The 18,950-nt window shown below is 37.8% G+C and overlaps 1 protein-coding gene across 2 annotated transcripts; it reads right to left on the bottom strand.

Annotated features, from left to right (window-relative positions):
• Positions 1-277: 277 nt before the first annotated feature.
• LOC311281891 (uncharacterized protein) lies at positions 278-17,946 on the bottom strand. Of its 2 annotated transcripts, none has more exons than XM_084395242.1 (7): positions 17,855-17,946; positions 17,033-17,210; positions 16,876-16,914; positions 11,490-11,558; positions 7,961-9,953; positions 5,838-5,906; positions 278-2,802 (listed from the first exon to the last, which is right to left on the bottom strand). In XM_084395242.1, exons 2-7 carry the CDS (start codon positions 17,063-17,065, stop codon positions 2,579-2,581), a joined length of 2,427 nt encoding a protein of 808 aa, XP_084251368.1. In that variant the 5' UTR covers positions 17,066-17,210; positions 17,855-17,946; the 3' UTR covers positions 278-2,578. The 2 variants fall into 2 exon arrangements, with proteins under 2 accessions (XP_084251368.1, XP_084251369.1); XM_084395243.1 differs by having other exon boundaries at positions 630-2,802; positions 17,562-17,941.
• Between the last annotated feature and the right edge of the window lie 1,004 nt (positions 17,947-18,950).

The raw sequence follows: 18,950 nt of genomic DNA, 5'->3' as shown, positions 1-18,950 counted from the left end.
AACCGAATCCTCGTCCAACGCGCGATGGGTTGTGGGCAATATTAGCCGTTAGAGTGTGCATCGATCTGCACTTCGGATTCTGACCGGAAATAGTAGACCATCCGGGTATCTTTGGAGCATTAATTTCAACATACTACGATTTGGGATGTACTAATCCTATTTTTGAATACTATTTAGGACGGATGGTATGCGAATTTGGACGCACCAAATGATTGAACTAAAAAACAGTCTGTGCTTGCAAAGATAATATGTCTGTACAAGTTTATTTTTTGTGTTTAGCCATTTTTCTTCCACATGTGTTGTTGTAAGGTGAAATGTGTGTTGGAGACAGCGCACATACACATCCCTGTTGTATTGGGACCAACTTTATGATCCTTCCTTTCTAATGGTTTTAGAGTTCTGAAAAACATAGGGATACTAACCATAGCTTTGTTAGCTTACACACGACTTCAGATTCGATGACTTGACCATGCTAAATGGGGACTTCTGAAAAAATCATGTGAACGTGCCTGATCGGGACCTCATTTGCATGTTATTTGCATAAATTGCACAATTTCCCATTTGATTTGTGGGGACCTTGCAACAATAATATGTATATTGCTAATAACAAATGATATGCATTCATATTAAGTAAATCCTCAGATTTCATTTGTCCATTTGCCCTTAAAAAGAGTTTAATCTACAACTAAGCAGAATTAAAAGATACAGTAGCAGTACAAAACATCAGAATAGTTGTTCATACTGTAGATAACGTAGAGATGTAGTGAGGCCTGCAAATGGTGCTAGTGATGCAAAGTCTCACTCTTGCATAGCACACCTAGGCCCGGTTTCACAGACAGGGCTTAGATTAAGCCAGGATTAGGCCTTAGTTCAATTAGGACATTTAAGTAGGGCTGGGTATCGAGTGCCTCGATACCATTGAGTATCAAAAAACATCTTGTCGTTCGGTACCAAATTTCGATACCCAAGGGGTTAATCTCGCCAACGTCAGTGAGCCAATAAGCATGCAGCATGATTGGCTGTGGCGAGGCATCAAGAAAAAAACAGTAGTTTGTGCCGTTTACGCCCAGAGACATGGCTCACAGACATGACAAATAGGCATATAGAAAGCTTGAGATGTCTACTTTTAAACGAACCAATTCGAATTGAAAACAAATACTCTCTATGTAATCCAAATGAAAGGTGCATTTCTCTCATAGGCACGCACACGTTCACGACACTGCAGAGATGACGAGTCAGCATCGTCAACTTCATCTTTGCAGCCAACACTGACACAGAAAACACTAGTTTATTAATAAGGAATTAAAATGTCTCCTGGCTATTTTTTCCCGACACATTCACAATGATTAGGCTACTTTTGCCAGTGCTTTGTGGCTAGCTTTATGCGTGTGCTTGAGCGTGAGGCATATATTACGCCCCCCAGTGGCCTATATAAGACATTGAATCTGTAAAAAAAAGTCAACAAACTGAAAAAATAAAAAACAGTTTTTTTTTTGTGGTAGGTAAAAACAGGTTTCATAAAATTGATATTGAAAAAAGTATCGTCCAGGAACCGGTATCAAAGTCAAGGAATTGGTATTGGTATCAATATCGAAAAAGTTTTAAAGATACCCAGCCCTACATTTATGTCATATTTATAAACATGCCTTAGAAAAAAATATTACTGATGTGCATCTTGAGACTAAACAATGGCACTGATATATTTTAAAACATGTCAGTGCAAGTTGCTTTAGTTAAAACAGCTCAGACATGCACTGCAGTCTGGGACTAGCTTAAGCCTTGTCTGTGAAACCCAGTGTGGGCTAGTGTTGTACATGTATCATCTTCACAACACAGAATATTTGGTTCGCTTGACTGGTGCTCCTATATTTGATAAGAATATCAGTGTGATTGAAGTGAAAGAAGCAGTAAAAAAGTCATCTATTCTCTATTATATACAAACATTACTGTCTGGATATTGTCAAAACCATATCAAATCATCAAGTCTAACCTTTAAACCTTTCCACTTCAAACTATTCTTTCCTTAATTTGAATGATTCTTTAATAGTTTTTAACCACAACCAACCATCTGCTACTAATTCACCTGGTACTTACTACCATGATAATAAATCTACTACTAACTAGTAAGTGAACCTCAAAACATCAACTCACATTTAAATAGCTGAATTTAACTTTTAAGGAGTTCAACTTTACAAATGAACTCAGCAAATAAAGTTGCATGAACCTCAAAACAAACTATCGTTATACTAAAAAGTATAAAAAATTTCAGGTAGAGACATAAAAATAAACAAAAACTAGGTCAAAACTCTAGCAAAACTTGAAGGATATTGAATTTTTGTAGTACAATATGTGTGTTTTTTTGTTTGTTTGTTTTTCACACATACAGTATGTTTATGACTGATAAAGGCCACAAGCTGGAAATGACTGGTCTAACAATAAAGTTGTTCAATATCCTACAAGTTTTGCTGGAGTTTTGACCCGTTTAGAAGAAGAGTGTGTATCTGTGGAACAACTTGGAACATGGAAAAAGGCAATTTATACAAAAACTGCCATGCTACCAGAGTTGGTAATCTTCATATTATTTGCACTGCAAACTCTTTTTATAAGCTGTAATGCGGTTATATATGAAGAATTTGAGGTTCTTCCAGTCCCGGTTCTTCAGAGCTTCTGGTTCAGCCTTTAAACACTTCTCACAGTCACTCTTTGCTGGTACAGTACAAGATGTGATGAAATGCATCATGTGCCTTTGCACCGCCTGCACCTCTGTCTGCTGCCAGGGTTTTTTCCTCTGGGTAGTTTTACCTGAAAGTGGTCAGAAAAAAAATAACATAAATAAAAGGACAAAGAATAGCGTGTGCTGAAGGTCTGAATCCTACATCAGTATTTCGCAAAACTGCAATGGAAACAGTTTTCAGGTCACCTGGCGTATATGGCGCGGTATGTTTGGTCAGAAGACGAGACATTAAACTCATAAAAGACAAAAGAATTATGGGAATTCTGGATTCTAAGCAACAAAGAAATGCCACAATCAAGACCTTGAAGCAGAAATGAGGGAGAAACTAGGGTCGGGTATCGTTCAAAAAATTTCGCTACCAATACCGATACCGATACCTTGATTTCGATACCGGTTCCTGATCGATACTTTTTTCGATACCAATTTTATGAAATCCATTTTAACAAGATTACATAACACATTACCTCAGAAAAACTTTGGTTTTATTTTTTCAGTTTGACTCATGCTCCTTAGTCAGTGCACAAAGGAACAAAAAAAAGCACAAAGGAACAAAATATTCCTTATACATATACATAAGGTACAAAATATTTTTTTATAAAGAGCTCATGCTCACCAAAGCTGAATTTATTTCATCAAAAATACAGTAAAACTTGTAATATTGTGGAATAGTATTACAATTTAAAATCTTATTTGAATATATTTCAAAATGTAATTTATTCCTGTGTTATCAAAGCTGAAATATGAAAACAGTTTTTGGAAGGTCATTTTTGATCACTTTAATGCATGCTTACTGGAAAAAAATTCTGACCAACACGTTTTTGAACGGCAGTGTACATTCAGTAGGTCATTATTGCAATATAAACACAGTCAGAGTGATCAACAAGGTATCTCTTCATTTACCAGTCGAAGACGCAGCAACTTTCTGCTCTTATGTTTACTCCGTGCACTGTCAAGGGCTTCATCATATCTGTCGCGGTACCGTCTTTGCAGCCATTATTTTACCACAAATACTGCATCGCGCGCTGTTGGCATCGAGCCTGGAGAAATGTAGCCACACTTTTGATCGACTTTTCCACATCTTTAGGGTATTGTGAGTGTGTGTGCTTGCGTGTCATTGAGTATGTGCGCGAGTTTGTGTGTGTGTGCTCGCGTCCATAGGCTCGCGTCTCATGAGAATGTGTGTGGACAGTTTGTGTGCGCGCGTGCGTCTCGAGTATGTGCGGAGAGTTCCGCGCGTCTCGTGTGTGTAGAGTTTGCGTGTATGTGCGTGAGCGAATTTAGGCGTGTCGTTGTGCATTTCATATGTATTTGTTTGAGCACTGACGTTGACGAGTTAACCCCTTAGGTATCGAAATCTGGTACCGAAAAACAAGTCATTTTTCGATACTCGATAGTATCGAGGCAATTCGGTCGGTACCTAAAAAGTATCGAACTCGGTACCCAGCCCTAGGAGAAACAGAAAGTTATGAAAGAAAGAATATAAGCAGAAACTCCTCATATGTGGCGCTCACAAGTATAAGGGGATTTCCTCTCCATTAATGCTGGGATAACACGCCTATGTCTCCTTCCATTAATAATAATGGCTAGTGCAGTGACTAGGCCTGTCGCGATAGTCAATAAATCAATTAATCGCACGATAAAAAAAAATGAGCTCGATAATTTTTCCGGCCGTGATAATCCCATTTGCATGCTTGTTTATTTTCCTCGTCTCTCTCTCTCTCTACCAAAGAGACTGGATGACCACTCTCGGTTCCGTCGCGTATATGAGGAGTGAACTCTCTTGTCAGTTGCATGGTCTTTGTGTGGGGAGGCGGCGCGTGGCGCTTGTCAGTCACATGGTCTTTGTATGGGAAAGCGCCGGCGGGACTGCTTGCGGCGACTCCCGGGAGAGAGAGAAGACGCTAGTTGTGAGTTGGAGGAAAAAAAAAGAAAAAGATGGAATTGGTTTCAAAGCCAAACGCGACAGCGAGCCCGATCTCGTGAAAATGCGTATCTATACCACGAATGTTATTTCTCGTGCCATTTATACGCCAAAAATAGTTTTTGCGTGCATATGATACGCACTTTATGGCGTGTAATACGCACGCACTCCTCACCCCTAATCCTAACCAAGTATTTTCAGTGCGTAGCATATACACGCAATAAAGTGCGTCTCCGTCTTCCCGACAGTACACAATCACTCGGGCGTTTAGTCGACAAAGTAACAGGAGGACAGTGCAAAATGGTGTGATATGGCCTGTTGAGGCTTTTTTTAGTTGTTTACAAAGGTCCTAACTGGCAGTTTTGCCTGTTATGGAATGTATCACTATTTATGTCTGAGCCTAATGTTTAATATTTTTTGAAGTGCAATTTTGTTTACATCCATTTATTGTTTTTGGTATTTATTCAAGTGAATTTTTTGGTTAACAGACACTGAGAGTCCATTGCTTTTATTGTTTTTGGTTGTTTTGTTCATTTTTTGTGGATATTTAAAATGTTTTCCGTTTTCAATGTTTAATATTCTTTAGAAATAAAAGTTTATAGATCTTTGAAAAGGTGTACCTGCATTATTATGCCATTATCATTATATTAGATGAAAATGGTCTCAGAACGACAATATTATCGTTTATCGCAATAATTTCTTGGACAATTTATCGTCCAGAAAAATTTGTTATCGTGACAGGCCTAGCAGTGACTGGGATATATGTAAACCTAGCGACATCCGTTGCCATAGTCTTTGAAATGACTTATCGCGAGAGGAAAAAAAAATGCTGTTTTAGTCGCATAACATCAGTTAATGGAAACGTCGTCATTGCGCAATTTATTTGATCGACATTTAGAAAACAATCGCAAAAGTTTCGTGCAAATCTGTAATGGAAACGCGGCTAGTAAAACACTGATTTCTAGATTCTGTCCAATGGACTGAATGGATAATTGGGGAAATGATAATTTGCTATTAAGTCTTCAAAAAGAAATGGTTAAATCTGATCACTTTTTATACATTCATTCATTTCCCAACATTTTTGGATTAATTACATAAATCCATCAACGAATTATATAAGACATAGCTATAGTAATAATGTCAAATGGACAGTAAAGCTACTTGAAGTTGAGTAATACAAACCATAAACAGTAGATGAACAGTGTCCCTCCTGTATGTGCCCGTCTTCCTCATCACAGTTCACCACTTTTTCTGTGGAGGTCATACAAAGCACAGCTTCACAACGGGATTAAGCAGAAAGTGGTGAACACAATAAAACTAACACAAATAAGACAAATGGTAACACTTTACAATAAGGTTCACAAGTTAACAACATTAGTTAACGAAGTAAGCATGAACAGTACTTCTACAGCATTAATTAATCTTAGTAATATTAATTTCATCATTTACTAATTAGTCCAGTCATTTTATGAAAAAAGGTTGAACAAATTGCAACAGAAGCAAACTCAACTGATTTTGTATCCTCAATATGTCCTGAGTAAGGAAAAAAAGCCCTGAAGAATCCCACTAGGGCAGAGTTTAGAAAAAGACCCAAATATACCCTATTCATACGCCTATTCATACGCCTATTCATTCTTCTTACGTGAATAGGATAAAAATGTTAACTTTTAGATATCACCATGAAAATGACTGAGTTGATTACTTGCATCAAGACAAACAAAAAATGTATTACAAGGTTTTTTTAATTGTTTGTTAACATGGACAAACGGTGCATAATCTAATTATGTATGTGCTAATTTGCATAAATACCACAACAGATCTAAACATTGGGTCTAGCCCTCTATGGTCTAGCCAGGTGAAAATGTCTTGTTGAATCTTGTTGACAAATAACAGTAAAATACTTAATGTTAAGGTCTGAATGGAACCCATTTAGGCAACACATGAGCATTAATACATAGAGGCAGGAAGAAGTACTTTAGAAACCAGCCTGTATTAATTATTATTGCAGAGATTGGGTTTGGGGCTGGGTCCGTGGGACTGTTTCTGGGGATTCACTTTTTATTTTGCCTACCTTTTGTCTTCTGCATTCTCCTTACCATTGTTCTCCTGTTCTTCCCCCAGAAACAGTCCCACGGACCCAGCCCCAAACCCCATCTCTTAAAAATTAATAAAGGCTGGTTTCTAAAGTACTTCTTCCTGTTTAGATCTGTTGTGGTATTTATGCAAATTAGCACATACGTAATTAGATTATGCTCCGTTTGTCCATGTTAACAAACTATTTAAAAAAACTTGTAATACATTTTTTGTTTGTCTTGATGCAAGTAATCAACTCAGTAATTTTCATGGTGATATCTAAAGGTTAACATTTTCACCCTATTCACGTGAGAAGAATGAATAGGCGAATGAATAGGCGAATGAATAGGCGTATGAATAGGCGTATGAATAGGCTATATTTGGGTCTTTTTCGAAACTTTCCCCTTATGGGATTCTTCTGGGCTTTTTTTTTTCCTTACTCAGGACATATTGAGGATACAAAATCAGTTGAGTTTGCTTCTGTTGCAATTTGTTCAAGGTTGACCCCCATTTTGGCTTAAAATGACTGGACTAAATACGTTATTAAAATAAAAAAACATCAGTTAATGCACTGTGAATTAAAATGGACAGCTGTATTTTTACAGCACGTGCAGAATTATTAGGCACGTTGATTTTCTGATCATATTTTTTTTCCAGGCACATTTGACCAATTCCAAACCACATTAATCGTAATAACTACAATCAATTTTTGTATTTAATCATTTATAAGTGATATATATAATTGTTCATGAAGGCTGGAAATGAAAAACGCCTTATATTCAGGTGTGCAGAATTATTAGGCACTTTTTCTTTTACAGATAAAATAAGCCAAAAAAGAGATTTAACTCAGACTGAAAAGTCAGAAATTATTAAACACCCATGAGAAGGATGCAATACTAATGCAATACTAGAAATTGCAGTTAAGGCATGACCATTGGACAGTGAAATACTCATTGGGTCAGACAAAATCAGAGCGACATATTTTCATTTCCAAAATGATTAAATACAAAATGAATTGTAGATATTACGATTAATGTGGTTTGGAATTGGTAAAATGTGCCTGGAAAAAAAATATGATCAGAAAATCAACGTGCCTAATAATTCTGCACGCACTGTATTAACTAACATTAATAAATACTGTAACAAATGTATTGCTCGTTGTTAGTTAATACATTAACTAATGTTAACTAATGAACCTTATTGTAAAGTTTTACCAATTAAATTGAACACACCGTCAGGATCGATCCCAATTTCGTCCCAGTTCTTGCCATGGAACTCAGCTAATCGTCCTTGCTCGAGAGCCATTAAAACTTTGCTGATCTTGGCCAGATGCAGGGTCTTCTCAGGGAGTCGGCAGAACTCACGATGGATTATTATGTAATGTCCGAGAAAGTTGGCGAGCTGCTCCATCTCTGTGTCGGTCATATTCAGCACCGTTGAAAGGGTTGCGGCCTGCTTTCGCAGTCTGGTAGATGTCAGTGACTTGGGAAACTTTGCACCACACGCTTTCGCAAAGCCACGGAGGCAGTCTGACCCTTGGAGATGCGTCACGGCTTCTGGCCTCGCAAACAAAAACCCGTTGTCTTTCAGAACCCCACAAGCCTCTCTCTGCTGAACCAGAAGTTCTAAGGCACTCAACATCTTTGGAGTCAGAAGAATGGGAACGGGCCAACCATGCGTTCCTCTGGTGACGATCATCGAGAAGTTTCTGCAGAGTATTTTCTCCACTTCGGAGAGCGCCCAGCCCACATCCACGTGCGGATCAAAAGTGTCTCTTGATAAAAATGCAGACAAAGGCACGTTCGCCACCTCTCCTTCCCGGCGCCGGTTAAAGAGGATCACCTGTGCCAGACACACCTTCGCCAGCTCCACCCAGGCTTTAGTAGAGGGACTTTCAGAGAGTGAGCTGTTCCACTTCTCTTGCACTTGACTGAGATATGTATGCATTTTCTGGACGTCTTCAGTGAAGGGCATGATGGTGGGCACATTACTCTTTGCTTCCCTGATGTTCCTCAACGCAGTCGCCGAGATCATCTCGTTCCACTTCTCCTCATGGATCTCTTGAAACTCACTGGCATTCTTCACAAGCTCTTTGTTGTTCGAGAGCAAACCCTGAGCTTTCAAGACCTTGTTCACTTTAACTAGGGAATTCCCAAGCTTGGTGGCGAGCGTTGGAATCAAGAACTTGTCAGATTCAATGTCATACCCACATGTGTACTTGACAGCTTTGACAGTCTCCATGTACCTCTTTGGATTCACACAATCTTTAATTGTTTTTAAGGTGGTGACTCTCCTAGCATTATCAAGCAGCCTTCCCAACTCTCGCATCTTCTCTCGCACGCCCTGTTTATTCTTGGCTGATATCCCACCTTTGTTTAACAAGTGCTGTCCAAAATCAACAATTACTTTGTCATTTTTGATTATATCCGTGATCGGGTCAGGAGTCATGGTAGTGATTACTCCCCACAGTTGTTTAGTTATGTTTGAAGGCACAGGCCCTGTGTATCTACACAAAGACTGAACGCGGTATTTTCCTGGTTTGGGGGCGACTGAGCGAGGTTTGAGTCTACAATAACGCATATGTCGCCAAAGGACCTTTCTTATAAAAAGCCCTTGACAGTACACACAGTGCATGAAATCATCAGCCTGCGCTTCTTTAGGCGGCCGTTTAAATGGCACCAGTTCCCCCTTTCCTGATTTCACAACAGCAGCATTGTGAGCATAGTTTCCTCTGTTGCGAATATAATCTAGCAGTTTTCTTCTCTCTTTGGATCCCTTCGGAAAGCTTAGAGCTTTAGCCACATCAGATTTCTTTTTATGTGAACCTTCTAGATGCCTTGCCATCTTAGCATAAGGCTTACGGCAATACAAGCAGTAATGTCTCTTGTCGTACACTCTGCTGCCTCCTCTTTTCTGGTACGCACTAACAACTATGCCGTCTTTAGTGTTCTGACTCGAACAGGGCTCTTCTGCTGTCCCTGACGCTTCAGACGTCAGACTGTGCCTATCAAAGGTCATTTTGTCAGACGCTGTCTCGCAGACGGGGGAACTCGCTGAGCCAGACTCATCAACATCCATTTCATCAAGAAGCTGAAGTTTCGTCTGGTCTGGGATGAGGTTATCATCACTGTCAGTTTCGGAAAAGATGTCGGAAATGTCGGAATCTGAACTCTCCGATGTAGAATCATAGAGATCATACGAATCTTGAAGATCCATGTCTTTCATCTGAAAAATAATTAAATAAATTAGTCACAATTATTTAATTAATTGATCAGCAAATTAACAGAAATAAATTTGCAACTATTTTGATCATCTCTTAATCGTTCAAGTAATTTTTCAATATTTTGGACATTGGACATTTTTTGCCGATAACAATTTTCTGTACAGGAAGTATAATTGACAGCATTTACAAACAAAAATCGACTTTTCTGTAGAAAAGCTTGCAACTCTCGAGCTGTTTGAGAGGCGACTTGTATAGATCACTAATGCACACGCTTTTGGTACGAGTGCGAAACCTGTGGGAATTTGTCAAATTATGTGCAATACAAGCCCTATGTAACTGGAGTCTTTGAGACTGATATGAGTTATTCCGAGCATGATTTCCGTCCCTGGCCGGTCGATCGGTGTATCTCTACATCTGATCAAATCATTTTGGCCTTAAACTAAAGGTGATGCAAATTTGATGGTTCTCTGATATCTTATAGTCCAAATGATTTATCACTTGAAACCCCAAAACAAATTTTTTGAAATGTGAAGAGATTTATACAGACTGCACATCACTGAAAACACTAAAAGTGGAAATTGGTTATTTTGGTGTTTTCTGAGCAATTTTGTTCTTCCGGGTTGACAAGCAAAGTTGAAGCAACTTCAATGCGTAATCCAGCGCAGTGATTGCGTCAGCCGGTTCTGAGTGTTTCTCTGCATTTACTCATGAGAATGAACTCACTTTTAACCCAATCACTGAGCTGGATTACGCATGAGATCTCATTACAGTGGAGAAGATGTAACAACAACGTGCATGAGAGCGGTTTCTGTGTGGAACGCCGCGATGAGTTTAACAACGCTCGCAATGCGGATCATATAGATCATATCCGGAGCGGGTTTCAAGTTATTATGGACATATTTCATATACTCTAGTGCTCTAAACATGAACTAGCAGCGTGTGTGCGTCTTCATCACGTCGTCTTCAAAGGAAATGTGTGCAAATAAGGACACTGATACAGCCGTACGTCTGCAATGACACGAGAGTTATTCTGACACACAAGACAATGATGTAGACCGAAAATTCAAAGAAAAATGGACAAAAAAGTAACTATGCCTTTATTTTTTCTGTTTACGTGACGCGTGTCGTTTGTTCAGAGAGTGAAGTGCTCGTGAATGTAATTGAAATATTATTAGACCTTTTAAATGTTCTTCCGCGTTTCTCCCGCTTTCTTTAAAGTTTGTTATCCTATAGATGCCCTCAACTCTGTGCTCATATTTTAATATTCATGTGTCTGTATAAGGAGTGTGTTGCAGGTCTGTGTTTTATTGGTTGTTGTCTCTCCTTTTCACACTTTTCCGCAGCTTTACACGCCCATTTCTTGAGACTTTTTCAACTCATAGGTGTGAACGACCGGGCTAAAATGGCGGGGGTTTGCTGACACTTTAAGAATACAATTCACTGAGTAATTGATAATGAGGATAAATGCTGTTTGCAGCTCTAAGCACAATCCCAGTTCAGAACAAAATGGCATATTTGACTTTGACTTGAGAACTTACCACGCTATTTCCTGTCAGCCTCAGTCTTGGTACAAAAATCTCATTTTCATTTCGGAACTGCGACACAATCTGTAAACAAAAATCAAAAGTATAAACAACATTTTGCATTAGTATAGTATTTGAAGTAAAAAAAAAACAAAAAAAAAAACAACAACCTCTGTCTGGACACACATTTGAATAAAACAGACTCTACTGGGGTTTTATGTAATAGTTCTTTGTGGGGACCAGTTTCGTCCAATTCTTTACAGTTGGTACTCAAACACTATGAGCTGCATGATTACTAGGGCTGGGTAAAAAATATTGATTTCTCGATTTTAATTGATTCTCATTTTTACGAAACGATATCGATTCTTAAATCCCAAGAATCGATTAGTCATCCTGTTTTCAGTTGATGAATGAATGGAACATTGTAGCGCATCCCATCCTATAAATCGCAATAATCTTTGTGCTTTGTTATTATTGATATGAAACAAAATCTCAGATTTCAAATGACGTCCATTTTCTTACGAAATTCAAAAACATAATTACCGTTTTGGCGCTGTGGCGTGAGATCGCTCTGGCTCAGCTCAAGAGAAGCACATGATCTTCTCTTCCGCCTTAACACCAGTTACCGTGCGAAATAAACATGAATGAGCATCTGAAAGTGTGTTAAAAGATAGAGTACAACTTATCGAAGTCCGTATCATGTGACATGGAATCGCTCAATCAGTGTTTCAACCGTGGAAAGACGTTAGTAAACAATGTCATGTAACGTCACATTTACCTCAGAAAAACCATATCCAGTGGCCATAAACTCGTCAGTCAGCTAGAACAATTAACTCTAGAGAGGAGCATTTTGTTAAATATATGCACCATATTACATATTCATTATAATTTTTAATGTTCTTCAATATTTAATGCATGTTTGAATAAATCTGGAAAGTGTTTTATGACAGCCACCATTTAATTTTTTATATAATTTCATATAACTTTATTATTATAAAAATAAAATAAAAGTGTAATTTAAGTGTTTGTATACAAATCAGTTCATTTTTACCTTCAATATTATAGTAGGCTAATGAAGCCTATAGGCTACAACTGACTCCCATAGTTTACAATAATAGTTAAGAGATTTGTTTTCCTTGAGAAAATATTGAATCGAATCGTAATCGAAATCGAGTCGAATTGCAAGCTTGTGAATCGAAATCGAATCGAATTGTGAAATTTGTGTCAATACCCAGCCCTAATGATTACTCATTAAAAGATCTCGATTCAAACACCCTTATTTATAAATGACAATGATTCTGCGATGTCTATTAAACATTTGACCACATGATTCTGAATAAATTGAGAATTTTTTTTTTTTTGAGATCATGATTCTCTCACGATTCTGAATAGACAACTAAACTAAATACACGTCATTAAGCTTTTGACAAAAGTATATAGCACAATCTATATTTGACAAAGAATATATATCAGAACACATTTTCAATGACCACACACTGTTACACATTTATATTACACACAGGATGTGCGGGTCCACTGGACCCGGGGCTAATAATAGTGTGGAAACTGTAGGTCCTGTGTACCTTTACTCTGTCCTCCTCCTGTCAGGGCCTGCTGTTATTGTGTGTGTGTGTGTGTGCTTGTAAATGGTTTATGAGAACACAAATGTGCATAATGAAATGGGTATTACAACGTAAACATGGTTTATGAGGACATCTGTGTCCTCATAAACCAAACGGCTTAAAAAAAACTAAACTAAATGGTGTTGTTTTAAATAAAAAAAAAATGCCAAAAGTTTTCTGTGATTGGTAGGTTTAGGGGGATAGATTATACAGTTTGTACAGTATAAACACCATTATGACTATGGAGAGTCCTCACAAAGATAGTAAATGTGTGTATGTGTGTGTGTGTTATGAATCCTCACAGCAGATGTGTCGCTCTAACAGTCTGTATTTGTCTTCAGCTAACCGTGTGTGTAAGAAGGGCGGTTTTTTTACGCCTATGGAGAGACCCCATAAACATATCCAAGAGTGTGTGTGTGTGTGTGTGTGTGTGTGTGTGTGTGTGTGTGTGTGTGTGTGTGTGTGTGTGCGTGAGTGTGTGTGTGCGTGTGAGAGAGAGATTGCGTGTAAGTGTGAGAGAGTATGAGTGCAAGAGTGAGCTTTGTGTTTCTACCCCTGCCGTTCCCGCACAGGGTTGCAATTCTTAAATGTGATCTAACAAAGGCAAAGAGAAAATATTAACCCATATATGCTGTTTATATTGCTTGTCATTGGGATGAAGTAAACATCTGTTGAGTATTTTAACATAAAATTGTTTGATTGTGTTGAATTAAAAACCCAAAAATGCAGCGGGTCCACCAGAGACCCACGAACACTGGCTGAATGACAAAACTATGAACACCACACAAGGGTTAAAACCATTTAACCAATTTTACTGATTTATCCAGTAATGAAGCAATTAAAGTCTTAACACAAGTAACATTTAGTTGACTGCTATGGGGCAGCTCTAGTTTGTAGTACTTTTTGTTTGTTCAGAACGCTAAACTGAATCCTTTAATGAGTGAGTCATTGAATCATTCATTCAAATTGAATTGTGAAAAATAACTATTAAAATAATTAAATGTTTTAAATAGACTGCAGCAAATAACATTTTGTCAGAACCTCTAGTAAATGACGTCATTTTGTTTAGTTGTCTATTCAGTCAATTAAAGGTATAGTGGAGGATCTTTCCGAATTTTAGATAAGACCCGCCCTCTCCACTTTTTGAATAAGTTTGATTGATTCACCAGAATGATTGACACTTAGGAGGACCAATAGTATAGGTGATCCACCCGGAAGTAAAAAATCCTCCGCTATACCTTTAAGTAAAAAATAAAAGTAATAAATTAACGAAATTTCTCCAGAATTGTGCATCTCTATCAGACACTAGCTACCTTTACACAGACACTTTTTGTTTCATTCAGATTTAAATAATTCTGATTGATGAATCCGAACATAGTGTTTACATGAGAGCTAAATAAAGCGATCGATTTTATGTGCGTGTTTATATGTGACAAGCTTCAAATCAGATTTGATCTTTTGACATGCACACACTGCACAAATATACAGAGGTATACAAGCAAACGGCCCGTCCCGCGCCCAAAACAAGGCGTCTGCGTGAGAGGAATGAGAAGTTTTGAGTGACACGACAGTCATTTATTACACTATATTCAACAACAGCAACTTTCATCGTCACTGTAGTTAACAAAGTGTTATTGTTTAAATGGCTCATATGGGAAAATGACATTAATTAAGCATTAATAAATATGCATTATTATTAAGAGTTCATAAGAATGTCTACAAATACATATCTCCGAAGCTAAACATAACCACTTAAAAATAAATAAATAAATAAATAATGCTGTCTGTAAGAATTACATACAAATGCTCACGATCACGTTGTTAAAATACATCAGTACGGTTTAGGGGAAAAAATATAGTTTGTACAGAATAAAACTCCCTATAAAACATGCAAACCAAATGTGTGTGTGTGTGTGTGTGTGTGTGAGAGTGTGGTTGTTTTTGTGATTTATGAGCACAGCAATTTGTATAATGACATGGGTATTACACTGGTATTACAACGTGAACGTGATTTATGAGGATATTTCCTGAGTCCTCGTATTTCAAAGGGCTTTAAAAACATACTAAACAGTGTTTTATTAAAAATGTAAAAATGCTTTTTTGTGATGGGTAGGTTTAGGGGTCGGGGTCGGGTTAGTGTGTGTGTGTGTGTGTAGGTTTAGGGGTCGGGTTAGTGTAAGGGAGAGAATATACAGTTTATACAGTATAAACACCATTATGCCTATGGAATGTCCTCACAAGTATAGCTAATATACTTTGTGTGTGTGTTCATGTTTTTCTATCCCGCTGGGGGCTTCAACCTGAATGCACACAGACTCATGTGGACCCGTGGCACTGTGGAGACCTGAGGTCCCCATGAGGAAACAAGCTTATAAATCATACAGAATGAGTTTTTTTGGAAAATGTAAAAATGCAGAATGTTTTCTGTGATGGGAAGGTTTAGGGGTCGGGTTAGTGTGTGTGTGTGTGTGTGTGTGTGTGTGTGTGTAGGTTTAGGGGTCGGGTTAGTGTGTGTGTGTGTGTGTGTGTGTGTGTGTAGGTTTAGGGGTCGGGTTAGTGTGTGTGTGTGTGTGTGTGTGTAGGTTTAGGGGTCGGGTTAGTGTGTGTGTATGTGTGTGTGTGTGTGTGTAGGTTTAGGGGTCGGGTTAGTGTGTGTGTGTGTGTGTGTGTGTGTGTGTGTGTGTGTGTGTAGGTTTAGGTTTAGGGTTCGGGTTAGTGTAAGCGGAGAGGATATACGGTTTGTACAGTATAAACACCATTATGACTATGGAGAGTCCCCGTTAACCACATATTCAAGAATGTGTGTGTGTGTGCTTAATGTATTTGTAAAGATTTTAATGAACACTGAATATGAATGGAATTGATGTCTAATAAAGGTTGGTTTAAAGCACTTAATTAATGTCATTTTCCCGTTTCCCATGACCTAATCTAAAGTGAGAAATATTTACTGTTATTAAGTTGTTAAAGCATTATCTAACTCTTTACATATGAGCTAATTAAACAACAATAATTTGTTAATTACAGTGACAATGAATGAAGTACTTACTATGTGTATATAGTCTATTTATGTATTAGCTACAGTTTATTAACTATTAATTAGCTTTGCAAAAGATTTGTAAGTACTTTATTACACTATACTCATTAAGTGTTAAGGCTGATTTACACTTCTGCGTCGGACCTCCGCCCTATCTTCTACGCTGTGTAGGCTATGCATCGTTTTCATTTATACTTCTGCAACGTTGCCCGCGTCGACGTGCAATTACACACGCAGACAGATCACAGCACTTCTTCTTTGGTGATTGGTTCACTTCTAGCAGACCAATCACAGCGCTTGCGGTCCGTGTGGAAATTAAACGTTGTTACATTTTTGGAGAGGTGCAAGTTACGCCATAGAGTAGATGTAGCTACAGCGTAGGTTCGACGCATACGTTTAAATCAGCCTTTACCCCAACAATCCAAATCAGATTTGACCAGTTTATTCTAATTGACGTGGTTACATGTGACTTTTTACGTTTGTGCTACTAGTTTGATTACAAATGGATTATTAGGGTCCATGTATACGCAGCTACTGACTGTCCAGAATACAGGAACAATTAACCAAAAAACAAATCCATGTGAAGATTTAAATCAGCCCTAAATATTCCTCTACCACTAACCTTCTGGATACATAACTTTAAACTGTTACCTGTACTAATTCTCACTCCATTACCATCAAATCAAACACAACGAAGAGAGACTGTAGAATGATTTCTGTGTGTGTGTGATGAACATGAATGTACCTGGTGAGGAGAGCTGTTTGGACCAGTAGCATCATCCATCTGTAAAAATTAAATAAAATTAAATTTTATTATGACAACATTCAAGTAGTGTATAGAGCTGTCTACTCCAAATAAACTGTATATTTGTTAATAGGACGCCTGGTTGGGCACGATGTACCTGCTGGTGAGTTTTTCTATTGTGCACATCCATCTGAGCCTTTAGATTGCAGGACTTCCTTGAATTATTAACATTTAGATCACAAATATGAAATCCTCCTCCGTATGTTAGACCGTCTCATTTATCACCGCTCGGTTCGACCTTCGAAGCGATGCAGCCACACACACACACACACACACTGAAAGCAAAATGACGAGAAAAAGGAAACACTTGAGAAACATATTAACACAGGGATGCAAACTTAGGAAGATAAAAAATAAATTAAAAAAAATGACACGCGAGGGCAGACACAAAAATCCCCCAGAAATCATAGATATGGACGGCCAAATTTGGTTAAAACATGACCAGAGCTTAACGTTACATGACAGCACTACAACAAAGATAAACAGTATCTATCTATTTATCTATCTATCTATCTATCGTCTTGTTGCTGTGGTTTTTGTATGGGTGAGGGCTAACGTTAATTTAACGTTAACTGTAACCATCATGACAAGATTGTTTATAGAGATTTAACGGGTTTTTGTCTTACCTTCAAGCCACATTGGTCGAAAATCTGTCCCCGGTGAATAATTCTCAAGTTTCCCCTCAGTTTAATAAATTTAGCAGTCTCGCTCCCTCAGAAAACACGCCGAAATGCTCTAGCATAGTAACGTTAACGCTCCAGTTTTGCCCCACAGCCCCGAAGAACAACAGCAGCAGCAGCTCCGCTAACTTAACGGATTGTTTAAAGTTTAAACGGTATTTTTAGTTGTTTTAAACGACGCTTGGTTTTTTAACAATTGTATCGCTGGCTATTTGAGTAAGTTAAAACACAATACTTACATTTAAACGTGTAATTAGTGATGGGCGCTTTAAATCGACTTGAAGCTTCGAAACCTTGGCGAATCATTTGTTTCGAAACAGAGATTCGGAGTGCGTACCACGTGATTACAGTAAACGAGGCATCGTTGCGTCATTGCCTTTTCGACATTTCAGTGGTTCACCGCTAGGGGTCGATCATTTCTTTGGCTTTAATTATTTTTTTTATTTTTTTTACAGTCTATTCTTACCTGATCTCAGATCAAACTTTTTTTTTTTTTTTTTTTTTTTTGTAGACATTTTAATGAAATATTTGTATAATAAAAGGGAAGAGTTTTTATTCATTGTCTTTTATTGGTCTGATTAACCAAGCTCTCCATAAAACAAACAAGAACAAGCCCTACAATTTAATGAAATAGCACATATTATAAAGACATGGTATCAGATGATTTGTTAATTGCATTTGAATACAATTTCAATAAAACATTTGCAATTGGTTTGTGAAAGTTTTTTTATTGTGCAAGTTTTCGCTGCATCTGCACGGTTCTGACCATAAGGGGGCGCCAGCGTGCGGCGTTTCGAACCAGTGAATCATTTTGAAGCAATTGGTTCAATTGATTCAAAGATTCGAAAAGCTTTCCAATCACTAGACGGGCACTGGGCGGAGTAAACACGAATTTCCAAGAGTTTCTTGTTCTGCTTTAAAGCGCCACTGAGAATAGTGCGTCCTCTCCTGATCACACGCGTCAGTCTAGAAATAAATTGAACTTAGAAAATAATAACCAATATACAACGGTTAACATATCGTGTTGTGTTTATGACTGACTATATATATATATATATATTTGCCAGAGGTATCGTTGATAACCAAAACTCCAAGTAAACGAGTCAACACTGAACAGTATTTTTATTATACAGCTCTGAGAAAAAAAAGCCAAATTTGCAGTTTCTCTGGATTAATTATTTTTATGTAGCCTATCTGTTTGCATAAATGATTATTATTTTTTAATTATTCTTCAAACTACTGACAACATTTCTTCCAAATTAAAATATTGTCATTTAGAGCATTTACATTATTTGCTGAAATCTCTCAGATTTAATATAAAAGATTCCAAAGATG

This window comes from Rutilus rutilus (assembly GCF_951802725.1).
Source record: "Rutilus rutilus genome assembly, chromosome: 22".
NCBI classification, from domain to species: Eukaryota; Metazoa; Chordata; class Actinopteri; order Cypriniformes; family Leuciscidae; genus Rutilus; species Rutilus rutilus.
The sequence above is the reverse complement of the archived record's forward strand: the minus strand, read 5'-3'. Positions and strand labels throughout refer to the sequence as shown.